The following is a 13,104-nucleotide window of genomic DNA, read 5'->3' as shown; positions in this document are numbered from 1 at the left end:
AGAAATGATCATCTCATTTTCAACATAAAGCATAAAAATGTTGGCATACGATGGGGCCACATTAGACCCCATCGCACAACCCATTACCTGTAAATAAAACTTGCCATCATAAAGAAAAAAAAATTTGGTCAAAATAAGTTTGAAATCCGGACCAGTGTATATCGGGTGTTGGAACAAAAATCTTTTGACGGCAGCCAAACCCATATCGAGTGGGATAATAGTGTACAAACTACACACAGCAATACTACACAGCCAAATATCATCTTGAAGTAACGGTAACTTATCAAACTTCCTAAGTAGAGTAGATTAATTCTATGAGATTCATTCATTTCCATAAAATTGTGGCAATTTATATACAGTGCATCTGGAGCGTATTCACAATGCTTCACTTTTTCCACATTTTGTTATGTTACAGCCTTATTCCAAAATGGAATAAATTCATTTTTGTCCTCAAATTTCTACACACAATACCCCATAATGACAACATGTAAAAAGTTTTTTGAGATTTTTGCAAATTTGATTAAATTAAAAATAAAACACTAAGAAGTCACATGTACATAAGTATTCACGGCCTTTGCCATGAAGCTCGAAATTGAGCTCCGGTACATCCTGTTTCCACTGATCATCCTTGAGATGTTCCTATCGCTTAATTGAAGTCCGCTTGAGGTAAATTCAGTTGATTGGACATGATTTTGAAAGGCATACACCTGTCTATATAAGGTCACACACTTGACAGTGCATGTCAGCGCACAAACCAAGCATGAAGTCCAAGGAATTGTCTGTAGACCTCCGAGACAGGATTGTCTCGAGGCACAAATCTGGGGAAGGGTACAGAAAAATAACTGCTGCTTTGAAGGTCCCAATGAGCACAGTGGCCTCTATCATCCGTAAATGGAAGAAGTTCGGAACCACCAGGATTCTTCCTAGAGTTGACCGGCCATCTAAACTGAGCGATCCGGGGAGAAGGGCCCTAGTCAGAGAGGTGACCAAGAACCCGATAGTCGCTCTGTCAGAGCTACAGCATTCCTCTGTGGAGAGAGGCGAACCTTCCAGAAGGACAACCATCTCTGCAGCAATTCACCAATCAAGCCTGTATGGTAGAGTGGCCAGACGGAAGCCACTCCTTAGTAAAAAAAAGCACATGGCAGTCCGCCTGGAGTTTGCCAAAATGCACCTGAAGGACTCTCAGACCATGATGAGACAAAGATTGAACTCTTTGGCGTGAATGCCAGGCGTTATGTTTGGAGGAAACCAGGCACCACTCATCACCAGGCCAATACCATCCTTACAGTGAAGCATGGTGGTGGCAGCATCATGCTGTGGGGATGTTTTTCAGCGGCTTCAACTGGGAGACTAGTCAGGATAGAGGGAAATATTAATGCAGCAATGTACAGAGACATTCTCGATGAAAACATGCTCCAGAGTGCTCTTGATCTCAGAATGGGGCGACGGTTCATCTTTCAGCAGGACAACGGCCCTAAGCACACAGCCAAGATATCAAAGGAGTGGCTTTAGGACAACTCTGTGAATGTCCTTGAGTGGCCCAGCCAGAGCCCAGACTTAAATCCAATTGAACATCTCTGGAGAGATCTGAAAATGGTTGTGCACCGACGCTTCCCATCCAACCTGATGGAGCAGGAGAGGTGCTGCAAAGAGGAATGGGTGAAACTGCCCAACGATAGGTGTGCCAAGCTTGTGGCATCATATTCAAAAATACTTGAGGCTGTAATTGCTGCCAAAGGTGCATCAACAAAGTATTGAGTAAAGGTTGTGAATACTTATGTACATGTGATTTCTTAGTTGTTGTTTTTTTTTTTTTTTTAATTAAATTTGCTAAAATCTAAAAAAAACTTTTTATACGTTGTCATTATGGGGTATTGTGTGTAGAATTTTGAGGATAAAAATTAATTTATTCCATTTTGGAATAAAGCTGTAACGTAACAAAATGTGAAAAAAGTGAAGCGTTGTAAATACTTTCCGGATGCACTGTATTATTAACATGTTGCTTTTTATTAATTTGATGATCACCATGCCAAGCCCACTGTCTATACTTTCAGGAGTATTATTTATTACCATAGTAATAGTGAATAGGCAGTACATGTAAAAAGTGTGTAGACAAATCAGCATAATATATGCTGCACATAATATATTTCTGAAGAACCACTATGTATACAAGTCTGACACACATGATCAAGAAATATATTATTAGGCTATTAGGCAACTGCTGGATTGTCTATCATGAGTGTGCTAAAAACAAGTGCTATTCTAAAGCTGCATTGATTGGGATCGGAACTGACAAATATGTTATGCAACCTGATCCATTCTTATAACCTTTATTAAATTCAGCCAAAATGTAAGGTGTCTGTCCTTAACATGTGCAGTAAGAGCCAAAGCCCGTTGTAATCACGCGGCTCACTTGCACCAGGTAAAACATGCACACTGCTGCCAACACAGGCACTCTCACCCATCACATACTAACAGGACACACGTATAGAGCAAACCTGCTGTTATGGGCAAAGCAATAGTGGTTGCCATTGCTATGCGGCCCAGAGGCTTGTGGTGCACCAGACCCAGGTCATATAGTTGTCTATTAAGTTCCCAAAAATCCCCGCTAAACTATTGGGCCTGTCAGACTTGTCAGGGCTCTATGTTGATTGCAGTCTCCTCTCTCCCTCTCTGTAAACAATACACTGATACAATCCATCTCCCGCACTCCGGCCTTTGTAAAGTGAGCTGGAGGGCTGAGGTTGATCTCCGAGATTAGGACTGTCCCAAAATTAGGAAAATCTCCACTCAAAGTGGATTTTCCTTATATAGGAAGTAACCCCTAAGGTAGAAGCTGGTTAGTCCGTGGCCCCTCCCCCATTTTTGCACTCTCTGTAAATGGAAATCTTCTCAGCACTGGTGGTCTTGCATACATCAGGCTGTCATATAAGATTCAAAAGCTGCTAATAGGGATGGAGCACTAGTTAAGACATTATCAAGTGACATTCATTTTAATAGAGTGGTGTGTATAGTGGATGTTCTAATGTTAAACGGGGTGTGTACAGTGGCTCTTATAATATACAGGGGCACTATAATGTGGCGCAATCTGAATTGGGGGCACTGTAATATGGCATAATATGACTTGGGAGCACTACAATCTAGCATAATATGAACTGGGGGCACTACAATGTGGCATAATATAAACTGGTGACAGTATGTGGCATACTTTCTACTGGCAGCGCTTTAATGTTGCATAATATGAACTAGAGGCACTACAATGTGATATAGGATGAACAGGGCCCACTGTGTGGTATGTGAACTGCAGTACTACTATGGGGCACAAATGAATTAGGGCACTACTATGGGGCATAAACTGAATGGGATGCAGTTATTATACCTACAGCCAGCATCCCAGCTGACGAAATCCCGGTGCCGGATTGCCACTACCCGGCCAGAAGACTGGTGCCGGAATATCGACAGTAGTGGAGATGCAGATGCCAGAATCCTGGCAGCCAGGATGCCAATCGGAAGTATAGCAGGACTGGTTAGGTCTTAGGTGCGAGGGGGGGCTTCGGTTATGTTTAGGCGTCACGAGCGGATGGGTTAGATTAGGGGAGGGGGAGGTTTAGGCACTAACAAGGTGGGTTGTGGTAGGGGGAGGGTTACTGTTAGGATGCAGAAACAAAGGGTTAGTAGGAGAAGGGGGTAGGGTTACCATGCTTACCGGACCATTGTCTGGATCCTGAGCATCGGGATACCGCTGTCGGTATATTGACAGCAGGCATCCTGACTGCCGGGATTTCATACCGATTCCAACTGAAAGATGTATCTGTAGACTCATTATGGTGTGGGCCCCTTTAAATTATTGCTTTAGGGCCCACAAAGTTCTAGCTACACCCCTACTTGCCGACATTGTATTTCCTCTCCTGGAGAAGCCTGGAGACGAAACACAGCTGACCACTTTGGGGTGAAAGTGGGCACTTCACTTATTAGTCCCCATGATTCCTGGTAATACTTCCCCATCCTGCCCACTTCACTTTTCCAGGTGGACTACCCAAACTAATGTGTGTCTCCTGCACCTTCCAGGAGAGTAGCTAAGTATGACATAGATATTTACTGTACATGCCGTGCATACGTACCCCCAATGACGTGTATGCGCATCACTACCCTTCTTATTGGTTGGCCAGTTTCAAACTATACACACTGCTTACAGTGTTTAAAATACAGTACCTAGGCAGAGAGATGATGGGGGGACATGTAAAGAGGGTAGCGACTTATAGAGGGAGGGAGAAATAGTTATGGAGAGGAGGAAAGGAGGGGTAGGGGGAGAAACAGCAACAGGATAAGAGGAGAGAGAGAGGAGAAGAGCGTTTTGAATGTGGGGGCGAGGAAAAAAACTCCAGTAACTTTCCTCCGCCCTGATGAAAAGGGGACACAGGTGCATGTTCCTAACATATTTCCAGTTCATTTTCTAAATTAGTATTGTTGCCATATATATATTTTTTCTTTTTTTAGAGCACAAATAACTTATACAACAGATTATTTTCTTCAAGACATTTGTTTCTTACAGTAGTTGATTTCAAAATAATCCGCCATTGTCAGTAGGGAACTGATCACTGGGGCATGGGCAGGACAACTGACTAAAGCTAGCAGGAGTCACAGGTGGGAAACAATTCAGTATTCGGTGAGTCTGCACCCAACATATGGACAAGCAGACAGAGTAAGAGTAGCTGAAGGGGAGAAGGAATAAAGCAAGTTGTGCTCTGGTGACGTGGAGTGTGTTAGGGAAGAATAAGAGGGAGGAGGGCCATGCCCGTAAGAGCTTACATATGAATGGCAATAGAAGAACAGTTGGAGGGTGAACTGGGATAAATGGTGGAGGGTAGAAGTATTAATGTAAGAGGAGGGCAGGTACTCTTTAATTAAAACGTAGGTGTTAAGGACACGTTTAAACCTGAAGTGACTGATAGAAAAACTGATCGGACAATGGAGTGAATTCCAGAGGATGGGATCATCTCTAGCAAAGTCTTACAGGCAAGCATGAAAAGAGGTGACCAGGGTGGAGGAGAGGTGCTGGTCAGGGCAGGAGTGGGAGGTATTGTGGACAGAGATGAGATGGGAACTGTTGGGAACGGCAGAGTAGTTTAAGGCTTTATAGTTGAGGGTGGGATTTTGAACTGGATTATGAGGGGGATAGGCGGCCAGCGAAGCATGTTGCAGAAGTGGGAGGTAGAAGCGGAATGGTGGGAGAGGAACATGAGATGAGCAGCAACGTTAAGCATAGGTTGATTACGGAGACAGAGTGAGGCCAGAGAGGAGGAGGTTACAGTAGTCTTATCTAGTAATGATGACTGCATGAATGAGAGTTTTGTTGGCATCTGGGGAAAGGAAGTGCCGCATTCTGACGATGCTCCGGAGGTGGAAGTGACAGGACTGAAGGTTGACCTTATACAGTCAGGTCGATAAATATTGGGACATTGACAGAATTTTCATATTTTGTCCTCTGTTCACCACCACAATGGCTTTGAAATGAAACAAACAAGATGTGCTTTAACTGCAGACTTTCAGATTTAATTTGAGGGTAATTACATCCAAATCAGGTGAACGGTGTAGGAATTACAACGTTTTCTATATGTGCCTCCCACTTTTTATGGGGCCAAAAGTAATGGGACAAACTAAACCATCCTAAATCTAACTTTCACTTTTTAATACTTTGTTGCAAATCCTTTGTAGGCAATTACAGCCTGAAGTCTGGAACGCATAGACATCACCAGACGCCGGGTTTCATCCCTGGTGATGCTCTGCCAGGCCTCTACTGCAAATGTCTTCCGTTCCTGCTTGTTCTTGGGTCATTTTCCCTTCAGTTTTGTCTTCATCAAGTGAAATGCATGCTCAATCGGATTCAGGTCAGGGGATTGACTTGGCCATTGCATAACATTCCACTTTTTAGCCTTAAAAAACTCTTTGGTTGCTTTTGCAGTATGCTTCAGGTCATTGTCCATCTGCACTGTGAAGCGCTGTCCAATGAGTTCTGAAGCATTTGACTGAATATGAGCATATGCTTCACTGATGAGGTGGTATGTTTTGGATCATGAGCAGTTCCTTTCCTTCTCTTCCCATCACTCTGGTACAAGTTGATCTTTGTCTCATCTGTCAATATGATATTATTCCAGAACTGTAATGGCTTTTTTTTTCACTCTTGTGAAGTCTTCTCTTGATTGTTGACTTTGACACATATACATCTACCTCCTGGAGAGTGTTCTTGATTTGGCCAACTGTTGTGAAGGGGTTTTTCTTCACCAGGGAAATAATTCTTTTGTCATCCACCACAGTTGTTTTCCGTGGTCTTCCGGGTCTTTTGGTGTTGCTGAGCTCTCCGGTGCGTTCTTTCTTTTAAGAATGTTCCAAACAGTTGATTTGGCCACACCTAATGTTTTTGGTATCTCTCTGATGGGTTTGTTTTGATTTTTTCAGCCTAATGATGGCTTGCTTCACTGATAGTGACAGCTCTTTGGATCTCATATTGAGAGTTGACAGCAACTGATTCCAAATGCAAATGTCACACCTAGAATAAACTCCAGACCTTTTACCTGCTTAATTGATAATGAAATAACGAGGGAATAGCCCACACCTGTCCATGAAATAACTTTTGAGTTGAATGTCCCAATATTTATGGACCTGACTGTATGTGGGGTTGGTTGATACTTTATCTCACAAATTTATCTCTCTCCAAGCTTTGGTAAATACCCCTAAAGTACGCCCACTGTCTACACACATTGGAATCTGTCATTTTCTGATGTCATTGTGACATCACCTGTTTGTAGGCAATTGGTAATATGCAGCTTCAATGATATTACTTCTGACAATAAACTTGCTGCATTTACTGTGTATGCGATGAGTCCACTTTAAGTGTATTTGCTGCTAAAGACCACCTTTTAGTTACGTTTTAAAAATATATTTTTTTTTTTATTGCTCTAAAATCTGCAAAGCCGTTGTCTAGAGATCATCTTGCTACGACAATACATGCCCAATTACATATCACCAATATTGGCAACACTTCCATGAAAGCCAGTGTAGTCGAAAAATAAAGATCTTTTATTCTGATATATTACCGTCTGTGCTGGGTCTGTTCATTGTTATAACATATTAATGAAACAGATGTAGGATACAAGGAAAAAAAATATATATGTGTGTGTATAAAGGGGCAAAATGCTTAGTAAAGGGTTGCTATTGCCTTAAAATCTAAGCAAAAATGGCAATGCAGATGATGATGGATATATCGGTGTAGCTGTCACATCATTGGAGAAGCCATTATAAGTGAAGCTATCTATGCCCAGGCCTCTTTGGGATGTGTTACATCCATATACTTTAGAATGTTTTCATCTGGATTTGGTGTCTGCTGCTGTGGTAGTTGTGATTATTGTCAGTTATGTACTGCTCAGCACTTGCTTCTATGTACACAGAGGAGGTGATGATGTTTCATAGACCCCTTTAATGTCTTTTTCAGATTGAACCCGAAAAATATATCAGATCTTTTATCAAGGTAAGTGTATGCGTCAGAGCTGTGGAGCGCAAGCTATTGAAATGGAGTTTCCTTTTTTGTCACTACAGGGGGAGAGTTATCAAATCTCGGAGAGAGATAACATGGAGAAGTTACTCGTAGCAACCAATCATCATCTAACTGTCATTTTTCGAGCACAGCCTATAAAATGACAGAAGATGATTGGTTGACACTTTCTCACTCCACTTTATCTCTCTCCAAGATTTGATAAATATCCCCCTCTGTGTCATCTGATTAGTTTCACAGTACATAGCTCATGAAAAGGCTGATGCAGATTTTAACATCTAGTACTGTGTGTATATAAACAATGTATTTAATATTAAAATGTGAACCAGCAATGGAATTGTAAGTGTAACCTTTTTTTTGTTCTTGCTTTATTTCTGAGGTCACATATTCAGGTCATTGCAAGAAAATAATGTAAATGTCTGATGTGTTCCATAAGACATCATAATTTTTTTTTTCAAGGATTTACTTTTGCCTTCAGTAGAATATTGTCCCCGACACAATGAGCTTGATTCAGAGTAGTACGCTAAAGCAAACGCATTTTAGAATTTTGCCACTTAGCAGTTACCAAAATATGCTAATGCATCAGCCAGCGGAATTTGTATTGAGATGCCCACTGGAGCCCTCGTAGCTGCCCGCAACTGCGTACACAAACGCAGCACTTGGACGCAGATCCTGAAAACATCGCCTCCTTGAGTGAGTCTATGGTCACTTAGAATGGACGTGGTAATTGAGACGCTGGAGCTTTTCTTTTCAATCGCAAACGCTGGCTAGTACATTTCCAGGAAACTGCTGACACCCTCGTTTTGGCCAGACCAGAACTCCCCCCTAACCACCCACATAACAGTCTCTACCTTTCTATTAATTGTGAGTTAATCATCACAGCGGGCGCTATCACAATTTTTTTGCAGCACATGCGCAATACGGCTGTGTCGCAAACCACCGATAATCTCTGAACTAGGTGAACATCGGAATAGTGTTCAACCCTGAATCAGACCCAATATCCAGCCTTTAATACTTTTAACTAAGATGGTTACATGGGGGTTATTTAAGAAGTGTCAGTTGTTCGTGTTTCTACCAGATATTTAAATGAACAATGCTTTTTCTAGCTGTGTCTTGCTAGTAAAAGCACTGCCCTTTTAAATATTGGGCAGAAATATGACACTTCGTAAATAAACCCCGTGATGTGTTTAATTCCAAGCCCTCTATTGGTTGACTACTCCACTTCTGTATCATACTCTTGTGTAAATTAATAATTTCCTCTGAGTTAAGGCGTACATCCACTAGCAGATATGAATGAGCGATTGCACGATTACGACATCGGAATCGTGCAATCGCTCGTTAATTGTGCACTATAATGTCAGAAACGACCAGCGATGCACGCTCCCGCTGGCCGTTTCCGACATCTATCATTGGCTGAACTTGCTGGTCAATCTGCCGATAACGACAGATTGGCCATGTTCAGGGATGATGGAGGGAGCCTACACTGAACGACTAATCGTTCAGTGTAGGCACTGCAGGGGATGGGGAACAACTGTACAATGACAATGTTGTGCTCGTACTGTCGTTACCCCATCGCCTAGTGCACAGGTTCTCAAACTTGGTCCTCAAACAGTGCATGTTTTCCATGTCTCACAGAATCGCAAGTGAAATAATAAGATCATCTGTGCACTTGCTGGAAAACGTGAACTGTGTGGGGTCCTGAGGGTCGAGTTTGAGAACCACTGGCCTAGTGGATGTGCCCCTTTACTGCATGGTTTGCTGTTTGAGAGTGTAGCATAGGGAGATGCAGAGATTGGTAATTAGTTTATCTAATACGCAGTTGGGGGTTAAATTAGAAAAGAATGTGCTGTTAGTAGTGCACTGCTTAATAGAGGCCACATTCCACTTTCTAGTGAAATCTTCTGCTGTACTACTAGAGTGATAAAATCAAATGGATGATAGAATTACATGATGATTTAAAAAAAAAAACACTCTATGGAAACAAATTCTTAGTTATTTCATAAATTGTGATTAAATCATTTTGGGATGTCACCCTGAACCAGAATGAAGTCTCATGTATCATGGCTTGACAGCTATAGACCCTCAGTTGATAATTTTAATATCGTTGCTATTGACTGCCAAGATTGTGATTTGCAGCCTGGTCATTGCTATTCACACTGTAAATTTTCAAGATTGCCTGATGTAAATTAGTGAGTCAATGAGTGAATGCATCTTGTCACAGATCCACGATTGCTAACATAAACCTGCTGAATTGATATCATGATATTGCAAAATATGTATATTTTTTTATTATTTAAGCACTTCAAGTTTAGCACAGTTTGCTTGGTTCTATTATTCCTCAACTTTTATTTTTCTACATTACGAAACCATGATTTGTTATTCAGTAGTGCCCCTTAGCATATATATTCTAACTACAGATGTGTGCAGACCCCTGTGGTTTGGTTTTAAGTCATTATCGTGCTTTGGCAAAACCTCCCTTAAGTGTTTTGGGTCGGTTTTGATTTTGGATTTCTTTAAAAACTGATAAAAACCGCTAAAATCATGTAACTTGGACCTGTTTATGTTCCTATAGTATTATTAACATCAATAACATTCATGAAATCATGATGGACTTAAATGCAATCCAAAATACGCAAAATCCGTCTTTAGATCCGCGTTCCGATCTTGGTGAGAAGACCCAAGTTGAGACTTTAGAACCCATTCAGACCCGCTTGCTAGATGCTTTCGCTCGCTCCCAGCGTATGCAAATCCAGCGGCACTCCCAGCAAGGCAGGCGATCATACGGCAAGCCATTAGCACGCCCACTATGTCTTGGTGTGCGATCACTTTCTGTATGGAGACGCCCACCAGCCATTCATAAGATGCCCACTTCATCTCCTGGAAGTGCATGAAAATATTGGTACATCGAGCACCATCGGATGTGCTCGCAGCGCTTGAGGTAGACTATACCTTTCGGCAAGCACTGCGATCACTTCAGTGTGAAATACAACCAGGTGACGTGTACTATGACGCTGCCTGTTAATTATGCACTCCTTGGAAACGGCGTTGAAACACTCAGGCACGCCTGCGATCATACCTCCACTACCCCATTTCTAGTGGCCTGCCCCTGTTACCCTCCACAAATGGCCTCTTCTGTCACTCATTCAACTGGGCTGTCTATGCTGGGCGACCGAGCGCTTCCCGATCTTTTGCAGTGGCTCGCGCACGTGCATTGCAAAACATACGCATGCGCTGATTGCAAATATTGCCCAGCTACGAGCAATTGCTTATAAGAGGGAAGAATATCTTAGGAATCCACATCCCTGAGTGTCTTCTTGGCCAATAGAGATTTACAGTCATACTTCTGCTGCTTTGAATGTAAAGCCAATAATCCGATGTAGGCCAGTATGTACCTTGGCGAAGGCGCCTGGCTTTATTCATGCTACGTCAGATAAAAATGAATGTCTTGGCACTGGGACAAAGCCATGACCACAGACCTTTTATTATGATGATGTCATTTAAAGATCATGTTTTGTCCCATGGCATAAAGTGTTAATTTATTGCTCTTATTTATATCAGTTTCTCCTGGAAGAGTCTAAATAAAAATAAAAACCTGTTAATGTATACATTGGAAACCGCAAAGTGTTATATGAATGTATTAATCTAATGATGAGAACAGCAAACCGTCACAGCATGATCATTGTATTATATAACTCCTCTGCATGTTCTCAATAAAAAAAAGTTTATTTACAGTATTTTCACATAACTTTAAATATACAAATTCAGTTAAAATGAAGCCTAAAAGCCTATAGTTATCTGTTTTTAGTTAAATATGCATGATAGTCAATTTAACAGTTTATTATTGTAACATACTTTCTATAATGAAAAGCTGCAATTATTAGAACTTTGTAAAGCCAATGGGCCTAATTCAGAGACGGACGTTATTGCAAACGCAACTGCATTCTCTTACGGATCGCATTTGCTAAAATATGCTAATACCTTCGAAAGCACACCCAAGCAAAAGGCCCCCTCTGCTGCCTGCTCGTATACGTACAGCGACGTGCAACAGCGTAAACATCGCTACCACCAACGTACATCGGGCAGTCACGCGGCATGTAAGTCAAGTCTGACCAGCCATAAACACTGCAGCTCTCCTGACACACAGAGGGTTTTCATGCTACATAGGAGAACGCAATGAGTAATGACTAATTTATGCACAACCACAAAACTGCTTTTAAACGGTCAGATATGCCTGCTTTTTTCAAACACCCCCCCCCCCCTGTTGCCACCCCGAAAGGCTGACTACCTGTCACTCACTTTGGGAGTGGGTCCTCTGTGAGTTATAGCAATACAGTCACTGAACGTGTGCAGTGCGACATTCACGCTTGCACATAAGCAAACAATTGCTCGATCTGTGTAAAAATCGCCATTGCATCCGTCCGTGAATCAGAGGATCCCAACTCCGCCGTTACAGTCCAGGTTTTAAGGATGTCCATGCTTGAGTCCAGATAGTTAAATCAAATTGACTGAGGAACTATTTAAGTCACCTGTGCTCAACCGTAGATATCCTTAAAACCTGGACTGTAATGGGGGAGTTTGGGAAATCTGCAATAGGAAGTTGTGCTGCTGCTATTTGCAAAGAGGGGCATGTTTTATGTAAAGAGAATAAATACTGGTCCCTATATAATTAATCATACTTTAGCAAGTACTGTAATAACCAATAAACAGGGACAAACCCATTTTCAAGGGGGAATATATAATAAAAAATTGTTAACTTATAATATTGAAAATAGTATCAAATGTTAAAAAAAAAATGGCACTTCCTAGCTGGAATGAACCTGCTGCTGGGCAGTCATTATCACACTAGTTTGGAAGGAGATTGCAAGCTCCACGGTGTTTTTGCAAATACCCGGTGGAAAAATATATTTTTTATCTTGTCAAATCTTTTGATGTTCGACTGTACCCCTGAGGAAGTTCCAGTTTTGGGACGAAACACGTAGGGTATTGATATCGTCCCTTCTGCTATTTGTGGAGCATACAACCAGTGGGCTCACATCCGCAAGGGTAGTGGTGGCATAGAACATCTGCTTTACACTTACAGTGGGATGTTTAACATCATGTTTTAATGTAAGCCATTGTACAATATTTGTAATTTATCCAAATAAATACATTTTGGAATCTTCTAATGAGAGGATGATTTGTCCATTTTCTTGGGTGACATTCTGGTGAGGGGGTGTATTTTCAGGACCACTCATTCTGAGATTATCAAGTGTAACTGGAGTTATGGACTGAATATATCTTCTAATGAAATAATCTGAACCATCACACACAAGATTTTATATGTGACTTTACTAAGTTTGCATTACTATACATTAGCGCCTTCAGGTATCTCTTAATATAAATATATATATATATATATATAAAGTTATAATAACATTGATTTTAGTATGTATACTCTCTTGAGTAGGGATCTCTATCCTTTTGTGCTGTTCCCTACTTTACTTTCATCTACTTCTTACTCACTGCTAGGGCGCATAACACTTGGTTGCTTATGCTCTGTAGCAATGTATATT

The 13,104-nt window shown here is 41.5% G+C and overlaps 1 protein-coding gene across 5 annotated transcripts in view; it reads left to right on the top strand.

The window, feature by feature from the left end:
• Positions 1-13,104, top strand: part of ARHGAP26 (Rho GTPase activating protein 26) — a 629,130-nt gene that overhangs the window by 451,061 nt on the left and 164,965 nt on the right. For 4 of the 5 annotated variants that reach the window (XM_088444111.1, XM_088444115.1, XM_088444112.1 and 1 more), the window contains exon 21: positions 7,493-7,528. The exons of the other annotated variant lie outside the window; for it this stretch is intronic. In XM_088444111.1, the coding sequence (XP_088300237.1) occupies positions 7,493-7,528 (36 nt within the window). The remainder of the gene's footprint in view (positions 1-7,492; positions 7,529-13,104) is intronic. 5 annotated transcript variants of the gene reach the window in all.

Source organism: Taudactylus pleione, unplaced genomic scaffold, assembly GCF_031769625.1.
Source record: "Taudactylus pleione unplaced genomic scaffold, aTauple2 ptg000349l, whole genome shotgun sequence".
Lineage (NCBI taxonomy): Eukaryota > Metazoa > Chordata > Amphibia > Anura > Myobatrachidae > Taudactylus > Taudactylus pleione.
The sequence above is the reverse complement of the archived record's forward strand: the minus strand, read 5'-3'. Positions and strand labels throughout refer to the sequence as shown.